Here is a 20,554-nt window from a genome sequence, read left to right as displayed (position 1 = left end):
AGCGACCCCTGGATCACTGAAGGTATAAATGTGGAACTAACTGCACATTCCAGAGGCAAAACTACTAGCGGAATGCTGACTGGGTATAGTACTAGAGAGCATGATATTGGCAAAGTCAAGAGAGACTACTTTCCGGAAGAATTTGGCAGTCACACTGGACATTATGCGAAAGGTTAGTTGCCCTACTGAGGATTGAGAGCAAACACGTAAATTACACGCAGATGCAGTCGGAACAGTCTTTGGTTCCTCTTTTGCTTCTCAATTGCGTCAAGTCATCTCACCAAACGTCGCTCTCTGATACGTCAAAGCACTGGCCTAATACCGCAATAACAAATTTCAAATTTATACTGTTGATTCCAAGATGATTGGTGATATTATCTAGTCTTTATTGAGCAGTAAACTCCAGGCGCAGCAATTAAGGGCCGGTTCAGGAAGTATTGACGAAATAAAATAGGGCCTCGCTAGATGTCGATTTGTTTCGTGAATTGGATGGAAATTTTCTGCCTGAGGTGACCTGAATTAAATCTTAAGTAAAGTCGCATCTGTTCTTCATAGTAGGGAATTATTGAAACCACTGAATCGCTCATACATTACATCTTGCTCATTCGTGCCATTTGAGCTTCTGAGACTGAACGCTTAGTTTATTTCAGTCGACACAGGCGGTGGTTACGGAATCATGCTGGGGATTCTCAATATTTGTGGATTAACCCATTTTTGCCTCTGGTCCCTCACTAGCTTGGCACACAATTATTTTCTCCGTAGTGCTAGGTTGGAATAAAAACTGAAACCGTTGTGTTGTTATGAGATCTAAAATACTCAAACATCACTCAGCTAACTTGTTCTTTCTTGTCATTCTCGGCATTTTTGCGCCGTGATGCTACAGTATCATGAATCTTATACGCATAGAATCTTGTAATCCTTGAATAAATTCAAAAACAAGGCCCACTGAGTATGCTATTTATTAACCTGTCCGTCGAAGTACGGCCCTATTCAGATGCTCTGGATGCACCGACCGAATACCCGACAAATGAAGCGTGAGCTGTAAATCCCCCAAGATACTTTTGAGCACGTGGCGGACACCACTCTCCCCGGCAATGGAAAGCCCATACACATATGGCCGGCCGAGAAGGACCATCTTGGCGCCTAATGCGAGAGCCTTGGCCACGTCGGCACCACACCGCACGCCCGAGTCAAAGATCACTTCTAGCTCACTTCCGACGGCATCGACAATTTCCGGGAGCATGTCTAGAGACCCAACACCACCATCCTGTTGTCGTCCACCGTGGTTCGACACGACTATGCCTTGCATTCCGCAGTCGAGTGCTTGCCTTGCATCCTCAACCGTCTGTATGCCTTTTAGAACAATCGGCCCGTTCCAGTGCTGACGGAGAAATTGCAGGTCCTCCCACCCATGACTTGTGCCCGGAAAGATAGTATGGGTCCATTCAGCGGTGGCGAGGGAAATGTCATCCTCCACTTCCTTGCCATGCTTTTCAGCGAATTTCTTCCGGAAGACTGGATCGGTGAACCCAATTTCCACACCGATATTGTCTTTCCGAAGGAAGGGGTTGTATCCGTTTGAAAGATCCGATGGTCGCCATCCAAGGATATAGGTGTCAAGGGTGACAACTAAGACACTGAACTTAGCAGCCTTGGCTCGGTTGAGCAAACTCTTTGTGATATCGTTATGTTCATTGGATGGCCAATACAGTTGGAACCACCGGTGGGCGTTTCCATTAACTTCAGCGACATCTTCAATGCTCGTTGACGACGCAGAGCTAAGGATATATGGCAACCCTTCGGTTTGCGCCGCGGAAGCGACGGCAACCTCACCGTCACGGTGGAAGATTCGTTGAACCCCAACTGGTGCAATCCCAACTGGATAGTCGTACTCCTCGCCAAATAGTTTCGTCCGGAGCGAGGGAAAGTCGGACTTTACCAAACGGGACGGGACAATTCCCCATCTTCGAAATGCTTTGCGATTGTTCTCGTCCGTTTCCCTGGTACCAGCAGAACCCCAAACATATCCAAAGCTATCTGCAGATAGACGCTCCTTGGCAAGTGCCTCCCACTCTCGAGGGTCGACCGGGAGAGAGGGTCTCTTATCATCAAGACCTTGAATGTAAACTTGGGTCTCGTAGGCATACGGCGGGGGTCGGATGAAAGACATATTGGTTGAGGAGGGATCTGTATGGTAGATGAAATTAAAAAAAAATTCCTTGAGCGATTCTTAGGTTTTCAGTGACAACTTGAAGTAAGCATAACCACACATAGTCTTATTTATAGTTAGATGACTTGACGTATTCAACAAAGCAATTCTCTCAACTTCGTGAAAATGAGAAGTTTATCTATCGGCCGATAGCCTCTTGACCCGGCCGACTATATTGCGCGCAACCTGCAACCTTGTTGCTGTTAATGATATCATCGAGTCCATTGTGGATTTCCATAGCTGGATCCAACTGCCCGCTTTTGTCAGTAGATTGAACCAATCAGGAGTGGGTCCCATAAAAGATCCACAAAGACGCGTCGGTTAGGTTAGTCCCACACAAAGCTTGGCCGGTGTCACACCTTCCGGCCAAATATTCCATATCATCTAGCGTCGATGCGTTTTTGATACCGGCTACTCCGGGATAATCTAATGGCATCCGGTTTATTATGACACACGAGTCCCTGTTCTTCTAGAAAATAAAGTGAAATATTTGATATAACACGTTTGATAACAATATCAAAACATTCTTGTAGCAGACAGTCAGGTAGTTTGAAAGGTTTAATTTAAGCTAGCATTAGAGCCTTGGCAATAAAGCTTAGGTTCTTAAAACCAAGGCAAGTAACTGTCATACTCAAGGGGTCCTTAACCTAGCCTACCCTGCCCATTGCCCATTCTATTTGTGATCAAAAACATATATTCAAATGGTCTATAACAGCAGGTTATGTTGCATATTTATAAGTTAACTACAAGCCAAGTTTAGTCTCGGCTCAAAAACTTGAAAGGTTGCCTGAAACATCTTGCCCAAGCTTACCCTCTCCTAGAGACACTGTTTCTTGTTTCGATCAAGGAGCAACACACAATATTAACCCCTGTTCCTAGTCCATGCGCTCCTTGGGTATAGAGGATGTCCACACAGGAAATTTCTCCATAGTAAACAATTTGGCCTCGGAAAGACTAATTAAGGTGAACATGTGAGCTTCTCGCGCATGAATCCACTTCTTGTCAAGTATAGGACTACCACACCAGTCCCTTTCTTCGTCAATAGTATCATAATGGCATGGCAAATTTCTTAAAGCTTTTACTGTACTTAGTATATCAGGATTATAAATCATGATGTAAAGCTCAGTCCTCCACATGAAGAATTAAAGAATAGACATGAATTGTAGTAAGGCCGGTGATTTCCTCCAATGGCCTGTTTTACTTCACGTAATCCTAAATAGACTGCCAGGGACGATGGTATTGAGTTTAATATTATCAAAGGGTATTCTTCCTGGTAGTTGTCATCTGTATAAGTCACAGCTGACATTAAGGTAATTTCGTGGTTTGTTATTGTTAGCGACATCTATCTTCTTTGGCGTATACCCATAAATATTATATTCTTTTAAAAGATAATCACAAACTCCTGTCACTAATGTTACTATCCTATACTATATATAGACCAAGTCTACTGCTACCACATAATTATCATTTCCCCCGAGAGATGCATGCACTGTTGATTACAGCTCAAAATCTGAACTCACTATTTTTGGAACTAGTGATACAACACTTTAAAAACAACTCTTACAAGGAGTGTTGGCTAACTATTGGTTTTTTACAAGGAACCCCGCGCACTATATAGATAACAGCATCGCTGTCGATCAAGTAGAGCATTAGACCTTGAGGATATTAAGAAACCTGGCTTTTCACTAGAGAGAGTATGAACAGAGTTATAGAGTTTTTTTAACACTCTAATACCACAGCCAGGAGCACGCTGTCAAGAACTAACTTGTTTATCATAGTATTAGCTAGAGGAGGTCTGACTGGTCGAGGCTTGACCAGAGGGGGCCTTGGCGGCTCTACTAATGAGTGATTTCTTATAGGGTAGCCTCTCCATATATCATTATCTTTGGAGTACTACTGCTAAATAGGTGATAGAGTAGATAAGCCCTGGAGTTTAATATCCCGCAAAGATTACAAGAATTTCTTGTTATCGCGAACATGCTATTATATCCATGTGAGTGAACAATTCAATCATGAATAATATTTGAGCATTCTTCTAAAATTTCTAACTAGTTGTAAATGTTTCCTTATGCATCCGGCCCAAACCCAGGTCGGGAACTCCGTGTCTCCAAAAGATTCTTATTCAGCTTGATTGATATAGTTCCCAAGCTCATTAACTCTACAGGCCTGCTATTCTGATCATAAACAGTGAGCAACTCTCTGCTTCCTCAGAGCCTGCAATAGCCCCCACAGCAGGGCCAGATCAAAATGTAAGGCTGGAAGACTGAAGATAAGAGGCATGTTCATGCAGCTACCTAAGAGCCACGAGACGCCTTCAAAGGATGCAAGTACATCTCATTATCTTGTGAGGAGATGCCCGCTGTACATCCTGACATATGACATGTAGGACCATAGATGCCGTCGCCCTAACTCTTAGAGGGTCCGATGTAGATAATTAGATAGTTCCAGTGCCAATCCCGTCGGTGTGAATATCTTGCGAAACGACCTGGTGACCTTGTGAGATCATGATTTACTGGTAATTACCAGTAGCTAGAGTGGCATGACCGCACTGCAAAATCCTCACCAAACCGCGCCGAACCCGCTATATTTACACAGGTATCCTAAGAGTAGTATTACTATGGTTTTTACTTATAAATCAGCTTAGTAAACGGTACTTTCCAGTAGACTAGTCTACTGTAGACCTAAATTTTAGCCCTAGCTAGCCCTATCTAGCCTATTTAGGTAGAAAGCTTCACTATTTCAGATTATAGATTCAAAACCTCACTGAAATGCAAAAAACCAATTGTTAGTTTGGTGACTAGGCTTAGGGACCAAATCCATAAGTTAGTTTTTATCCACCCTGAACCCGCACTGAACCGCACCAAATGCAACTTTATACTCTGTATATCACCTCAGAGAATGAATAAAAAAAAATGAACACCTCAAGGATATCATCAACATTGAAGATGTAAAGCCAAGGTTGCTGTCACGTGATGTTTACACATGCGACAAGCGCATAATTATTATACCGAACTGTATAAGCTAGTCGTCAACCTTACCTGGGTTGGGTATTCGCGGGCGGGTATCTCATGTCTATTACCGACGCAATTGAGCATATATCTCGACCAAGTCAAATTAACAACATCCTGTAGTTCGGATTGAATCCATCTGAGCCTCCATTTGAACCTAGTCAGTTACAATGTCAGCATTAATGAAGCAGTAGATGCACAGGGATTCAGGAATACAGGTGGGAATACAGGCAGCGACATGACCCCAGCCACCATGAGTCATCTATCCACTGCATGTCGTACATAATTCCTGATGCACTGAGCGAGATACCCGCTATTCCTCTTTCGGAGCCCGACACTTCAACTCGTCCCCAACTTGGTATATGATATGCTTGTATGCTCGCTCGTTTCCAAAGCAAATAACTTTTCAGTGGAGGTCCTCAATTTGTTGCCATTGTCTCGAGGAATCCTTCAGTGCAGGGGGTCTGGATATAAATATCATTCTTCACGAGGACTAGACAAGACCTCAGTTTTCAATTTATTCTGTTGCGTGCTTTATTTCATCATTAGACTGTTGCTGAAAACTATTTAATCGATAATATGGCACCGTACATCATTGCAACTTGCAAGCAAACCCGCTTCCATCGTCTTGATGACCATCCTTCGCAGGAGGTAAGCCCAATTCGTTGGCCATTGTATTCTTTTGTGACTTGCTAACAGATGCATCTCAGATAGATGTGGACGGACTTCATATCTCGGTGGCATCATCACTAGAGACGACGGATACCTCATCGAGACCGAAGTCGAAAGGCAAATCAAAAGCCAAGGCCGAAGCAAGAGAGCTGATCGTGGATACTCATCTGCGTCTCAAGCCTGGCATCCATTACGGGTTTATCGGACGAAATGGCACCGGAAAGTCGAGTGAGGACTGAACTCTATATAGGTTGCTGCTCATCAGGTAGTTAACTGATTGACTATTTCCCAGCACTTTTACGGGCCGTGGCCGAAAAGCTCGTTCCTGGTATACCTTATTCGACTCGCATTGCTTTTCTACAGCAGACAGATGCGACCGAGGACGAATCTAATGATTCATGGACTGGAGATCGACAGATGACAGTCCTGGAGCAAGTTATGAGTAGAGATAGTTCCAGGAATGAAGTTACCCGGAAGATGAGAGGTAGGTTTCTGACAATTAATTCTGGTGTAAATCTAGACTTAACTTTTCTCTTGTCAAGTCCTATCAAAAAGCTTCGAGGCTGATGACCCGTTATTTCCGGTCCGCGCAATTCGCCAAATCCGCCATGAGCAACTTGAGTACCAGCTCTTTGTAGCTCAGAAGAACGCAAGCTTAAAGAGTGGAGCTAGAGGGATACAGGCGCGCAAGGACTTGAAGGCCATTGAAGAAAAGGTCCAGGCCTCTAGAGAGATGTGAGTCCCTAAATCTTTATACCAAAGGCCCCTTTCTAATACCTTCTAGGCTAGAACAAGAAAAGGAATCAATTGACGCTGAGGGAATAAAAGCGGATACACAAGCTGCGGTGGATACACTCCGAGATCTCCAATCCCAGTTTGAAGCAGTGAGTATTCCTATTAATGCAAAAAATCGGGAGCTAACCTGTTGAGGCAGATGAAACTAGTCGACATTGAACAACAAGCTCGTCAGACCCTCATTGGCTTAGGTTTCAAGGAAACTTGGTTCACCAAACCATTCCCTACCCTATCTGGTGGCTGGCGCATGCGGTGTATGCTAGCAAGCGTCTTGATTCAGAATCCTGATATCATGATTCTTGATGAGCCAACCAATTTCCTGGATCTCCTGGGCGTAGTCTGGCTACAGAACTATCTTCAACTGTTGCGCGACTCGTCCGAAACGACGGTTGTTCTTGTGTCGCATGATAGAGACTTCATTAATGCAGTTTGTGGAGAGATCATGATTCTCAGAGATCAGAAACTGTCATACTTTCGAGGTAACCTGTCTGCATTTGAGAAGGATTTTGAGGAGCAAAAGCTTTACTGGGGACGTATGAAGGAAGCCCAGGAGCGTCAAGCTGCTCACATGAAAGCAACCATTCGAGACAACATCAAGATTGGGAAGAAAACAAACGATGAAAATAAGTTGCGGATGGCCAAATCCCGTCAGAAGAAAGTTGACGACCGGATGGGCATCCAGGTGAGCGCGAATGGAGGGCGATTCAAGCTGAATAGAGATCTTATGGGCTGGCACTTGTCAGCCCGTGCGGAAATTGAGGTCCCACAAGACGAACGAGGAGCATCGATGATGCTTCCTGATGCTAGCAAATTACGATTCCCAGGTCCGCTGATCTCCTTGGAAGGTATCATATTTCAATACAATGCTAGTGAAGCGCCTGTATTGAACGGCATTGACTTGGTGATGCACATGGGTGATAGAGTTGGTATTATGGGTCTCAATGGGTCTGGAAAATCGACCCTCGTTCGCCTCCTAGCAGGCAGTACTTTGCCAACAAAGGGGAAGGTATCGACTCATTCAAGGCTCAAACTTGGGTACTATGCACAGCACTCGATTGAGGAACTCCACGAAGAAGGTCGAGCTAATCCTAGTTTAACTGCTCTGCAGTTGATGACACGAGAGGTTGATGGGACCTTTGGTGAAGGTGAGCTAAGAGGCTTGCTCTCATCTATGGGTCTCCAGGGCCGGATTGTTTCCGATGTACCGTTATTCCGGTTGTCAGGAGGTCAACTTGTGAGTAGCTTTCTCCCTTCTTGAAGCATTGACTAAACTATTTAGGTACGTCTTGCCTTGGCGAGAGTCGTATGGAACTCACCACAACTACTTATTCTGGATGAAATCACAACACACCTGGACTTCCACACGGTAACCGCTCTCTCATCAACACTCTCCTCTTTCAATGGTGCTATTTTATTGGTATCCCATGACCGTTTCCTCGTCCGGTCCGTGATTGAAGGGAAGAAAGATGAGGATCACAATCTAGACGACGATTTTGAAGGCGTTGACGATGAGCCGGAGGAATCGCCGAATCGACGACGAGTAGTGTATGTTATCAAGACAGGAAAGCTCAACGAGCAGCAGAATGGCGTAGAGCAGTTCGAACAGAGTCTCGTGAAGAGGGTTCAAAAGATGCTCCCGACACCGGGATAATTACTATGAGTCGCCAATTGACTCCTATCGCAGTTGATACTACTTCAGATAGAAATTGTACCAATCAACCCGGGGAGTCATTGGATATGAACTTCATAGGAGTAGTCGAAGTCATTCACGATCCAATACATCTGAATTAGGAAATACGTCGGACGCAGCATAATCTGATACAGACCCCCTATTCTACTTTATATAACTATTATTATAGTAGTACACAGGCGCCAGAGGCAACTTACCAGGTGGATCTAGTGTTTGAGCCCCCTCTGCTGCTGTTTGAGGCGTTCATTTGAAGTCTAAAGTTCTCTGCTGCTTCGCCTTCTGCTCACTTGCCTTATTCTCTTGCTGCTTCCTCACTTCAATCTTCCAATTAAAATCTTTGGTATTGAGTACACCAAATTTGCCTATTTTCTTCTTCGATTTACGAGCAGTTTGAGGTGTTGGAGGCAGTGAATTCTAAATTATGGTGGTAAGAAGACCAACGTCCTCCGCGAGCTGCATCTGGGCGCGGGTAAGCCGATCAAACTTTCTGTGGATATATGGGCTCACATCTTCACGGTCAGTCATCCTGGTGATCTTGCTCTGCGTACGACGTGCCTTTGTAGGAGACATAGGCGGAGAACTAGATAAACTAGATGACTGAGGCGGCGGTGGAGTATCCCCAGTTGGCCAGTGAAGTTCCAGTTTGGTCTCTAAGTACATTTGAGAGGACCAATGTCTTGGGTACCCTTCATGCCTTTTGAGCACCGTGGCTTCACTGTTTAATCTTGCCTACAGCCGGCGGGTGGTTCTACTTTCGTTGTTCTTCATGGCCTATACCAAAACCCGATGCTTGGCGTTTTGGGGTAAGTCTAGCTATATCACATGCGGTAATATGGCCCCGGATGGGAGAAGGGGAGTTCTTAATTTCGTTGACCTACCGTGTATCTAACATGTCTATGCCATGTCACACCACATAGAATAGATGAGGCTGCTGCGGATACATGTATCTCGAGAGATATGATTCTTTATGTCAACCTTTCTATTATATAGTGTATCTATTATTTATCCATCAAGTCCACATTTATATATGGAGTGGAAATTAGCTGATAACATATAACCACTTTACTCAACCATGGAACATTATTAGAAAGTCTTTAGTGGCACAAATGACATAAGATATTCGGGCTATTTTCCATGTATTTTGAGAGAGCATTGGTACTGCCATCATGCTCATCACCATTGACAAGATCCATCATGTTGCCAACCCCGAGACTCCCGTATTAGGTAGCCAATCCACTGTTACACAATGACTCATAGTTCCATAATTACTGCCAGCCCAAACGCTATGATCAACAACAGGAACATTTTATATGTCACAGCAAGGATCATTTGCTTTCTCTCACAACTCAAGTGTTGTTTCGATGAAGCACAAGCTTATTTCTTCACACCACTAGTTCACATTCATCTATTACTCGAAATGGCACGAGAAGAAGAGTGGGGAACATATCCCTCCTTTATCTTATTGAGTGATATATTAACCATTCTAGATCTCCATATGTGATCGGCAACACCATACCGTTGCAGTTAGGGGCGCCATACAATCAACAGGCAATAGGAGCTAAGATTACCCAGGTCTTCGAGCCTTTCGTCCGTTCCTCTACAATACTCGTGTTATTGGACTCTCCAGCTCTGGGATTAGAGGGCCATATGGTGCTAAAGCTGTTTGATCGACGCTTTGTGGCCGAACTCAGGAAGAAAGAGAGGATTGGTCCCTGGACTACGGGCATCGAGCAGCAATATTACCATTTTGTTATCAATGGCAGCGCATCAAATTTCATCACCAAACTCAACTCGAACAGCGAGATGGCCGAGGAAGACGGAGATACATGGAATGTCCCCGAAAATGAAGCATATTTTCATGACTACATGACGGACCTCTACAAGAGAGAAGTTGAGGTGTATAATACCCTGAAAGACATCCAAGGATGTGCAATTCCTCAGCTGTTTGTGTGCCTCACAGTACCCAGCTCCTCTTCGTCGCCAGCCGAGTCAGTCAATAAGTATATCGAGATCCCTGGGATTCTTTTGCAATATATTGACGGCTTTCCGTTAAGTGATATCGCTGCGCATGCTCCGATGGCCACCTGGCAGACCATCTGCGACGACGCCATTCAAATTGTCAACCTGATGAGCCATCGAGGAATTCTGAATAAGAATGTCACAACATGGAGTTTCATTGTGCACAAAAGTCCTGAAAATATACTTCAAGTGTTCATGAAAGATTTTGCATTATGCAATTTTCGCAGGGAGTTTGAAGATGAAGAGGACTGGAGAGAATGGAAAGCAAACCAGGATGAAGAGGGAGCAGTTGGATATGTCATGCAGAAGTATTTAAAAGGGGGCTTTGTCTACCAACGATCTGCCCTATACGAAAAGCTTGACCGGGATTTTAAGATGGAAGGCTGAGTGCTTCAAGAAGTGTTATATGAAAATTCTCTTGTTTATGCCCTTTATCAAAGCCTCCATCCTGACTACTTTCGTATTTGATGAATACCTTTTTCCTAGAAATTCTCGCCTGTGACACCGGGTACCTCCACGTTTGGGGACCGAGACCGCTGCTTTATCTACCTTAGTGGGGACGAAGAATAGAAGGGCTTGAAGAACGTCTTATGGATCCTTCTACGAAATAAGGGGGAGCCCAAAACATAGCTGATAGTTCGTTTCGCATTCGTTGTTTTGCGCGCTGAAGTGAGTTTCTTGATCTTTCCCAAACGGCTTTGGGTCGCTCACTCCTAGACATATAATCCGTAATATTGATATGGATTGGATAAGCCATTGCTTCGCAAGGGCGTTCTTTCATATCAACCAGGTATTGGAGTATGGTGGCAGCAGTGAGATCATCATTTGCATATTACGGAAATGGGGATAGAAACGCGCCCGAAACGACGAAAAACGAAGATATTCAAAGTGATGGAAAAGCTTGCTTAATGGTTAAACATAGAAGATGAAAAACAATGGGAGAAAGGACTCTGCAAACGCTGCCAGTCAGCTGAGATGTCAACCGATTGCAGTCACTTCCACACATATCATATGCTTCGACTGATAGGATAAGAAAAGGATAGCTTTAGATAACTTCCTATGATGATACCAGTCAAATTAAGAGGGCCCTAAGATCTGTAAATCAGGATAATAATGTCAGCCTCCCCAGTGAAAAGGTATTTTTATCAGACTCACTTCTAACACTCTCAGAAGTAGCCTCCTTAGATCTGATAGGAATAGCTTTGTGCCGCCTTGTTTAGAGCGCCTCTCGCCTGTAAATACTGTTGATTTTCTCCTTTTCATGACTGCTTATGTAAATAAATAACTGGCCCCTTTCGTGCTTTGCAAGCCTAAACTGTTTCCTAACCGGGTTAAGGATCCTTTCCAGTAGGGCTCTTCGAGGGATAGCATGCAGATTGTTGACGCGGAACATGTCAGGAAGCATATCTTATCTAACAAAATACGCCGCTCCCCTAGGGTATTGCCATGTGCATACTGTGACAATATCGCCTGAATATTCTGATGTTGTTCAACATTGATTGATAAATTCGCCGCTCTACGCGCTGAAAGACGTTCGTTACTATTATCTAAGAGGATGGTAATGTTTTTAACATAGGACGGTTGTCGGTGGGCCTCCCTCCAGCCGGAATTTCCGTGCACGTACTCGGTATATATCGTGTACACGCTGCTGGGTTATTTTGGTGTCGAGCAGATTCGGTTGACGAATAATAAATCTAGAGAGCGGTCGTTAGCAATACATCAGCTGCTCTTTCAAGCCTACCTAAGTAGACACTCCATTGGGGTAATACTGACCACACAAGGGTAGAGATGGCAAAATCTCAACTGGCCCCTATCAGGTGTGCTGCTGTTCCCGTCGCACTGACAACAGTATTGAAGAGCCACGAAGGCTATCGGGTAGGATTGTCTAGCTCGTGTTGAGAATGAAGTCCATGTCAGGACATTTCTTCTTTGAATGATAAAACGTGTGCTGCGGGTGATCAGCTGATCGTGCCTGCCTTTGGTTGTCTACCATGCACTTTTCCATTCACTGTCTCATATATACACACATCAATAATCCTCAACCTAAATTCACTCATAGCCCCTGTGCTTCATTGCCTGAATCAAAAACTTTTTGAGTCTGGCAGATGCTGTCAGGGATAATCACAAAAGGAAAGGACCCTAATACCCTAATTTATGTCAATACTGTGCTGTGGTCCACACTGCCAAGTCTTTGTTTCTTTGATTTGAGAATATACAGGTCGATAAGCTGTGCGCCAGAGATGATTCAGCATAATATTGAAATACATAGCACTTTAAAGAGCGCATGTAACGGGCATTGAACTATCATCAGTAGCGACTCACATTCACATCGGTTTTGGTTGTTCCTGGATCTCTGAGGATGGTATATAACGGTCAACCCTCCGGAATGAAGGAATGGGTCGAGTGGCCGCAAACTATGATAAGCAAGACGACGGTATCATTGCACGGCAGTGAGAGCGTAGTATGGCATGGCCAATGCTATCTTATTAGCTTCCATGATTTGTGTATTGACAGTGGAGTCTGTTGTTATAGAGTAACATGTGTCTAATTCTATCCACGAATTAAAGATTGACTAGGATGTATCATCGGTCTCTGAGCTGGACAGACCCAATTTGGCGTTTTATCCATGGCCTTTCTCTTCCCCGCTAGCGACGCTCGAGCAAGTGGTGGAGGTCGACTCCTCGTTCCGCAGGTGCGATAGCCATCTCATACGCCATGCCTCCCAGGCCTAGTAGCGAGGTCGGTTGTGCATCTTGGATCGTGACTGGCGTCCCGTGTGTGAAACGAAATTTCCTTCATCCGCCCCATGAATTTCAAGAATGCCTAGGGAACTCATTGTTCCACCCCACTTGCCCATATTTGCATGACTGTCTCGTGTGCTCACCACGAATTGACCCGTTCTTTGTTGGCCCTCGAACCCAATAGCTTGGACGGATGGTACACGCTCATCACAATCATAGTCAGGAACATCAACATCGAGTCAAATACATACATAAATACCTCATGGCTGATGAGGTAGCCAGAATTGCCTTGGACGTACTCGACGAGTCGGAAGATAGACCGGATGAGAATCAAAACGCTGGACGTGTAAAGCACCAACATTATCGTTTTCCAAGTCGTCTTTCTCCAGTCCATTGTGGTCACTTCCAGCGATGTTGGCGTAGGGTTCTTGCGAATGCGTAAGTGCGACACCGCCGAAGTGATGATGAAAACACTGAAAAAGAGGAGCTGGACGCATAACCCGGCGATGGTGATGTTCTCACCCGTTTTCATCGCCTCGATGGTGCCACTCGCCATGATACCACCGCCTACCGCCATGGTTAGTATGGAGACGGACAATTGAAGAAGGAAAAGTAAGCGATCGGAGAGGGTTGAACAGACCAGCGGCTTGCATCAAAAACGCGACCACATCCCCAATCAGGAAAATCTTGGTCAACCACTTGGTGGGGATCAAACTTTGGGACTCGGCGCCAAGGTGGCGGATCAGTCGACCCAAAGTCATGTAGATCGACGCAGCATATAGTAGCGGCGCGAGGAGGATCAGAATCGTCTGAATTGAGTATATCGGGATGGATTCCTTATCATCGTGAGCCAGGATTCGGCATATATACCCGATGATCTGGACTACACCATAAACCACACATATTAGTCTAAGCCTTTCGCCGAGGCCGGAGGTCGATCAAATACTCACATACACCCCCTGTAACAAACACTAGCATGTACCATGAGCGCATGCGAACTACCTGGTATATGTGGTATGCCGTCGTGATGATGAACAAGACTAGGAACAGGATCGCGGCGGCGCGCGAGGGAACATAGCGATACAGCTGGAAGTCAATTGCGGGGTTGGAGCTGGAACTCATGATGAAGACTAGATTTATGTAACCTAGACCGGTCCCAGATCATGGTGGGAGATATAATTATGGCCGTTGTCTGGGGCCTGCTCTCTTATGAGATTTGATTGTCGTGTTCGAACTCGTTTTCGCTTTCCATCCTTAACATTTTTGCGGACCCACCGACATCTTATCCTAGATGGCGCGATCCACTGGGAGATGCTTGTAAGGAGTATCCGATCGGGGTGGTTGATTTTTACCTACAGGTTTTACTGCTCTGCCTGATAATACCGGTTGAGGGAGAGTATAGCGACAGGGATCGAGCTATTCTGCCTAACATTGACTCTTTAGTGGCTCCTCCGAGTGCTTTCAATATGTAGATTTCACTGATCAAGATAACGACTTCGTTATCCAGGCATTGGCTTACCCGACCATGTTCTTATCCGTAATCGTATTCGTTTTTGTTTTGATTCAGCTGGGTTCAGGCAGCCGCTTAAACTTCTAGTCTAACATTGATGGACCGCTATGGAGCACCATCATCCAATGGGATTTAATTGAACCATCAATCGCCCGACGCGTTGGGCCATACAAACACACCGGGTGGATCCACAGTCCAACGTCAATGGCCAAGTGGGCTGGTCTATTAAAGGAGCACTCCAGTGTGATGTCTTATCTGTCCGTATTCGCATTCGCATTCTCTACTCCTTGGCGTCTCTCACGATCGTTGATCTCGCATTGCCCCTGGTTTTTCCACTAATTAATAAACTCGCATGACACCATTGGTGTGGTTGATGTCTTCTCGAAGATCCCATACAAAATCTCGCAACGGGTGCGATCAATGTAAGCGCCGGCGAGTTAAGGTCAGTTATACGACCCTTCTACATTGGTACCTGGTAGCTCCGGTTAACATTCTTGTAGTGTGATGAAGCTGATCCATGCACGAACTGCACCAGACGTCATCTTGTCTGTGTCTACAATCTACATTGTTCGCCCTCGGCGCAAGCTAGAAATAAGACCAAGGAAGGTGCTCCATTCGCCACACCCTCCGAGCCCGCGCCTTCCGACCTGGATGATACCTTGAGTACGTTCCAGGACAGGATTCGGAGTGGCTTCTTTTTGCCTCGCGAGTGGGATGGGCAGGACTTTGAACTGATGCACCACTATTCGATCGCCACGGGGCACACCATGTCCCAAAAAGACGCCGTCCGCAATGTCTGGGTCGCGGAGATCCCGAGGATCGCGTACTCTTATGAGTTTCTCATGCATGGGATCCTCTCCCTGGCCGCGATGCATCTCACGGTTGTCAAACCCGAGCGATATAGTCATTATCACACGCGGTCTACCTTCCATATGGCACTGGGTCTCCAGAGCTTTCGAAAGATTCTGCAATCCCCAACCGCAGAGAACAGCTGTGCTCTCTTCTCCTTTTCAAGTATCATCATGGTGTGGATTTGCGCGGTTCCTGCGGAGGTGGAGTCCGTCCGGCCGCTGGACAATGCCTATGAACTGTTCAAACTGTGCCGCGGCATCTTGGCCCTCAAAGATTTCTTAGGCGTAGTCCGCAACTCTCCGCTCAATCCACTACTGTCCCCCGATTACATGCTGGAAGCACATGAGATCCCGTAAGTCATCTTCAACGGTCAACACTCCGATCTAATTGGTGACAGAAAGGGCATGGGGTTCCGGTTGTTTGCCGGTCTAGGCGACCAGCTCTGTCGTCTGAGATCCAAGCTCGCCTCGGAGACACTCAGTGAGTCGACCCGATATGTCTACAACCAGGCCATATATCAGTTCGAGCAGAGCTGCCGGCTCATCGAGCATGCCGAGACACCCATGGAATGCGGCATGATCTTTTGCTGGCCGATCTCCGTTCTGGAAGACTTCCTCGGTTTGATTGAGGGAAGGGACCCCCTGGCGATCGTTCTCCTAGGCTACTACAGTACCCAATTGCACTTGTTCCGGCACTTTTGGTTCGTGGAGAAGCGAGTGGATGCTCTGTTGCATGCGACATTGGCCACCATTCCTTCAGAGTACGCGGGTTTGCTGGACTGGCCCAGACGTTTCTGCTCGCATCGCACACCTGACATTTGATACTCCGCGGGGGAGTACAGAATGGTTTATATAAGGTTGTATATACAATTAGCATCTTCTGGCGCAAGGTATTTGCTTGGGGGCTAGTTTGTTCTCATTCTTCGAGGTTCGACATAAAGCCTAGGTAATGAGTATTTCTCGTTTTTATTATGCTGCTGTCTCCTAGTCCCCTGTTGAAGGGTTTGATATACGCCCCTTGGCAATCACAACTTCGCGAAGAGCATTGTTCCGTCTGCGGCCAAGTTATCCGAATGAAATGTCGCAAATAATGATTAATATGTAAATAAGATACAGAGCACAGGGCGCTATCAACAGAGAATATCCATGACGTTTGGCATGTACAATAAGAAGGGATGATTAGATGTATTGGAAGCGAAATGATGCAAACTCCAGACCAGCCGAGAGTCCTAAAACACCAGGGTCAGAAGGTGCGCGAACCCCCCGACCAGCATGAGGGAGCCCAGCCCCAGCCCCTGAGGGACCGACGTCGTCGCGTCGGAGGACTTGCCGCAGCAGTTCCCCTTATAGGTGACGTTGTTCATCTGGGCCGCGACCTCGAACACCGATCCGTTGGGTTTCCCGTAGTTGTAGTAGTCGACCAGCAGGAAATTTGGCGGACGACCCCATTTACCTAAGCAGATTAGCGGGGGGGCATGGGCCGAGGGATTGAGCGAATAGGTTACATACCGGTACAGTTTTCCGCCATCGACCCCAGGCTACCATATCCGCTGACGCCGTTTGTATCGACCAAATAGGCCATGTTGGGAACCAGAATCTCCGCATCCGTCAGGCCTAGGTCGACCCGCAAGTTGAGATTGTGGTTGGCCATGTACATGCGGTTGGCAATTTCCTTGGGCGGCAAACCAGGAGGCCGCTGGACGGTACAAGGGAAGTCCTCGTGGGTGGGGGAGAAGGGGGTCTCCCAGACCTGGGAGAACTGATCCATCAACCAAGGGAACGCGGTCTGGTTGGTGCCGTAATCGAGGGTGAAGATGGCGCGCTTGTTGGAAAGGATCATGGAGGCGAGGGTAGGCCAGTCGTCCAGGCCCATGGGGACCTTGGGCGGCGTCCAGACCAGGTCCATGAGCCCGGAACGTTCGATGGGGCCAGTGAAGTTGGCCGGATTGACAAGGTCGAAGTTGCCCATGAAGATCGTGATGACCTCGTAGGGGTTTCTCCGCATCCAGCGGTTCACGCGCGCCAGGTAGTCTTCGAGTGTACCGACGTTGAGCAGGTCGCAATTCGTGTGGCAGAGGTATAGCGTTCCGTTGATGAGATGGGTCTGGAATTGAACTGCGGCGAGTGATGAACATTAGCACTTATTTAAATTCCGCACACGCCCACATATGTATATATGAGTTAAGAAACGTACTGGTGCGAATCCCATCACTCAATTGATCTTCCAAGTCCAACGCCTGGTTCGACGCAATGTTTCCAGGCCGGACAAAGGGGCTGTTGTGGGCGACGATATTGGTGATGTTGGAATATGCGCGGTCGCAGAACTCAACATAGCCATTGCAGGGCTGCGTGTTGACCACGGGTGACGAAGAGGGCGTGGGAGTTGACGAGCTGGTGGCAGTGCCATTGACGAGGGTGGTGGTGTGGTGGCCGCCCTCGAGGACGGTCATGGAATCGGAGTTGGTGCTCACGACGGACATGCTGGCATTGCCGGGGGTGCCCGTGGGCAGCAGCGAGCCGGTTGTAGTCGAGGTTGCATCGGGATGATTGTCGTTGATATCATCGTCGAGCGTGCTGGTGGTCTGGTAAGAGATATAGGGTCCTGTCGGCACGCTGGCTTCCCCGGTGGAGATGATGCTGGGGGTGAAATCCTTGGTCTCTTCTGTGGTTTCGTCGGCGCACAACACCCCCACCACTGCGAATGCTAAGCAGCGAACGAGGAGCCCGTCAAGTCGCATGATGGCACTGTGCGACTAGAGGATGAGATGGTGCAGAGAAGACAAACCAGAAACCAAAGCTGAGGAGATAGGGCTGAGCGTGGGAAAAAGGAGATAAATAAGGCGTGGAGGGGCGTGTGTGGGGGGGGGCGCCAACCCGGATGGATCGCGATGACCGAACGGCCAATTCATCCATCGATTCGACCAGGGTCAGATGGCTTCTGTCTTACCATTATTGACGTGGATCCCGGGTCGGTTGTTGGCCAGTCTAGCCTCGCGATAGCGCGTCCTTGGCGTCGATCATTCGACTCGATTCTTACGGCCGCGACTCCCACGAGTAATCTGTGATCCTTCATACGGAAATGGGAGAGGAGAGCGTATGTAATTGATCCCTTGGTCCAGGAAATCAAACCAGATGCGTTCAACAGGATTATCATTAGGGTGCGATATCCGAATCGGTTCATTCCGTCTCCATCACGACCTAAACTAGTGGCGCAAGAGACCAAAAATAACCTCCACCCAGATGAGCCATGGGTTCTGTGGTCCACTGCCGTGTCCTGCGCGACTCACTAGTTTGATGTTCCACTAGAGATGTATTTTTTTGCCACTAATGTTGAGTTTTCACCTGTCTTGTCAGCGAATGGTTGCGACCGTGACAAGACCCACCGTCAAACAACCTGGACGGTTGTGGTCTTTCCTCGTCTTGTTGTCAGCGTTGGACGACATGTATTTCAATGCGTTTTGTGGTACAATCGTTTGTCTTTTGGTTGGCTGGCTGATTAAATGTGGTGTCTGTGCCTTCCCAGTGGAGTCGCGACGGCGGATCCTGTCCAATACCTGTTGATTCCCCATTGAAATGGAAAGAATCCGGTAGCCTAACCCTCTGGATCAGGGGTGTCGACTGATCTCGTCAACCATGGTCTATTAAAGCTGTCCCATCAATATTGTCCGTCTCTACAAACCACGAGTGTACAGTGTGGAGGCTGGGGATCTGAATATCGGGCTGCATTGACAATCTCAATATATATTTGTCGCAATATCAGTTTATGAGGTTATTCACAGGGCGCAAGAGTGTGATGTGGCAATTCTTTTTCCAAATATATATAAATCTAGCAATGGCTCAGCCTGGGACCAGTTAGCCTGGAACATGAGGACCCACGACTGCCAAGACAACCAATTTGCCACACGGTTCACCGACGCTGTTGGATTTCCAGATCAACGATATCTACACTGATCGTTCTCGACCATGACTTGAGAAGAATCACGCAAAAACATCGAAGGAATAGAGTGGAGGTGTCCCGACGACAAAACACGACAGAAATAACTAAATACAACAGAAGACAATGTTCATAATCGACTGGGGAAACTGCCATTTAGACCAAACCTAGTGCTGCCGCGGTTCAACATGTCCCCATTCTATTGTCGAAGATACATATCCAGCCTGACCAAAATGCCGTTCACTGTTATGGCAGTGACTCGCCGGGGACGGGCGGTCGTCTACGGAGATCAATACCTGGAAGTCCTCGGGCAGATAACATGTTGACGATATCAGATATATCCAGCCTGAGCACAATGCTGCTGTTTCATGTTTTGCAGCAGTAGCTGAAGTGATACCAGCCGATGGTGTTCGTTGTCGGGTATGTCTCCGTGTCAGAGCGGAGAGAGGCGATGTGATTCAGTGTTAGGGGTGGCTGGAGGTTGGCACGCATGGCACGGGCTTTGTTGCAGATGGCGAGGGTATACACGCCGGGGCAAGGATATTGTGCCGGTTGCCAGAAGTTGGCCTCATCTACCCAGGTGCTGTCCTCACTGGTTTTGGACTGTCACAGTATGAGTTAATGAGATTACTCACAGAGCGCAAAAGTGTCATAACACCTTCTATAGTGGTATTTCTTTTTCATGGGAACTAACTGTCCTTGATCAAGTCATCCTGGCCGCTTGTCAGGGTCACCGAAGACCTGTGGGTTCAGCACACCACTGTTCCTACGGCGAAGTCACGCATGTTGTTGACCTGATATTGTGCGATGCGCAGGTAGCGTCGCACATTGGGGCATATATAGTGGTGTTTGAGGATTTTAGAAAAGGAAGCTTGACATAAGGAAACTTGACGGAGTTGGTCTTTCTTGACTAGTGATATGGTCAGATGGTCGGCATTTCTGAGAGTGCGTCGGCACAGGGTGTCAGAAAATGGACATGTTGGGAAATGGAAGGCACCGGATTCGCAGCCAGTCTGTTTCTTCCCCCATTGACCATATTCAATAATCGCATTGTCAGCGCTGACTGAATACCCGAGACAGCAGGTTCTGGAACGCCGTGGACCGGGATGATAATCATCTACCGCG

At 46.9% G+C, this 20,554-nt stretch overlaps 5 protein-coding genes across 5 annotated transcripts; 2 read left to right on the top strand and 3 right to left on the bottom strand.

Moving 5' to 3' along the window:
• Positions 1-838: 838 nt before the first annotated feature.
• Positions 839-2,227, bottom strand: BDW47DRAFT_102712 (lactate 2-monooxygenase). Its single transcript, XM_024811918.1, has one exon. It carries the CDS (start codon positions 2,168-2,170, stop codon positions 962-964), a length of 1,209 nt encoding a protein of 402 aa, XP_024673937.1. The 5' UTR covers positions 2,171-2,227; the 3' UTR covers positions 839-961.
• A 3,427-nt stretch (positions 2,228-5,654) lies between these two features.
• Positions 5,655-8,360, top strand: BDW47DRAFT_9795 (ABC-F family ATP-binding cassette domain-containing protein). Its single transcript, XM_024820530.1, has 7 exons — positions 5,655-5,868; positions 5,928-6,117; positions 6,182-6,373; positions 6,432-6,624; positions 6,674-6,773; positions 6,824-7,918; positions 7,964-8,360. Exons 1-7 carry the CDS (start codon positions 5,797-5,799, stop codon positions 8,333-8,335), a joined length of 2,214 nt encoding a protein of 737 aa, XP_024673936.1. The 5' UTR covers positions 5,655-5,796; the 3' UTR covers positions 8,336-8,360.
• A 4,621-nt stretch (positions 8,361-12,981) lies between these two features.
• On the bottom strand, positions 12,982-14,257 carry BDW47DRAFT_102708 (RTA1 domain-containing protein; the record flags this gene model as incomplete). The annotated part of the gene is made up of 3 exons (XM_024811917.1): positions 12,982-13,701; positions 13,775-14,017; positions 14,085-14,257. Coding segments are annotated over 3 exons (844 nt in total), but the record flags the coding sequence as incomplete, so codon positions are not given.
• Positions 14,258-14,933: 676 nt separating this feature from the next.
• Positions 14,934-16,452, top strand: BDW47DRAFT_9773 (Zn(II)2Cys6 transcription factor domain-containing protein). Its single transcript, XM_024820483.1, has 3 exons — positions 14,934-15,086; positions 15,145-15,848; positions 15,894-16,452. Exons 1-3 carry the CDS (start codon positions 14,997-14,999, stop codon positions 16,315-16,317), a joined length of 1,218 nt encoding a protein of 405 aa, XP_024673934.1. The 5' UTR covers positions 14,934-14,996; the 3' UTR covers positions 16,318-16,452.
• A 1-nt stretch (position 16,453) lies between these two features.
• BDW47DRAFT_9758 (PLC-like phosphodiesterase) lies at positions 16,454-18,316 on the bottom strand. The gene is made up of 3 exons (XM_024820450.1): positions 17,690-18,316; positions 17,005-17,610; positions 16,454-16,948 (listed from the first exon to the last, which is right to left on the bottom strand). The coding sequence occupies exons 1-3, from the start codon at positions 18,231-18,233 to the stop codon at positions 16,725-16,727; spliced, it is 1,374 nt and encodes a 457-aa protein (XP_024673933.1). The 5' UTR covers positions 18,234-18,316; the 3' UTR covers positions 16,454-16,724.
• Between the last annotated feature and the right edge of the window lie 2,238 nt (positions 18,317-20,554).

This window comes from Aspergillus candidus (genome assembly GCF_002847045.1).
Source record: "Aspergillus candidus strain CBS 102.13 unplaced genomic scaffold BDW47scaffold_11, whole genome shotgun sequence".
Lineage (NCBI taxonomy): Eukaryota > Fungi > Ascomycota > Eurotiomycetes > Eurotiales > Aspergillaceae > Aspergillus > Aspergillus candidus.
The sequence above is the reverse complement of the archived record's forward strand: the minus strand, read 5'-3'. Positions and strand labels throughout refer to the sequence as shown.

Bases quoted from the DNA above. Each gene is read 5' to 3' on its own strand.
- BDW47DRAFT_9795 (XM_024820530.1), top strand. From the start codon at position 5,797: ATGGCACCGTACATCATTGCAACTTGCAAGCAAACCCGCTTCCATCGT. The intron at 6,374-6,431 runs GTAGGTTTCTGA...TCTCTTGTCAAG, and splicing joins AGTTACCCGGAAGATGAGAG to TCCTATCAAAAAGCTTCGAG. The intron at 7,919-7,963 runs GTGAGTAGCTTT...TAAACTATTTAG, and splicing joins GGTTGTCAGGAGGTCAACTT to GTACGTCTTGCCTTGGCGAG.
- BDW47DRAFT_9773 (XM_024820483.1), top strand. From the start codon at position 14,997: ATGACACCATTGGTGTGGTTGATGTCTTCTCGAAGATCCCATACAAAA. The intron at 15,087-15,144 runs GTCAGTTATACG...ACATTCTTGTAG, and splicing joins GTAAGCGCCGGCGAGTTAAG to TGTGATGAAGCTGATCCATG. The intron at 15,849-15,893 runs GTAAGTCATCTT...AATTGGTGACAG, and splicing joins CTGGAAGCACATGAGATCCC to AAAGGGCATGGGGTTCCGGT.
- BDW47DRAFT_102712 (XM_024811918.1), bottom strand. From the start codon at position 2,170: ATGTCTTTCATCCGACCCCCGCCGTATGCCTACGAGACCCAAGTTTAC.
- BDW47DRAFT_9758 (XM_024820450.1), bottom strand. From the start codon at position 18,233: ATGCGACTTGACGGGCTCCTCGTTCGCTGCTTAGCATTCGCAGTGGTG. The intron at 17,611-17,689 runs GTACGTTTCTTA...CACTCGCCGCAG, and splicing joins GAGTGATGGGATTCGCACCA to TTCAATTCCAGACCCATCTC. The intron at 16,949-17,004 runs GTATGTAACCTA...TAATCTGCTTAG, and splicing joins GATGGCGGAAAACTGTACCG to GTAAATGGGGTCGTCCGCCA.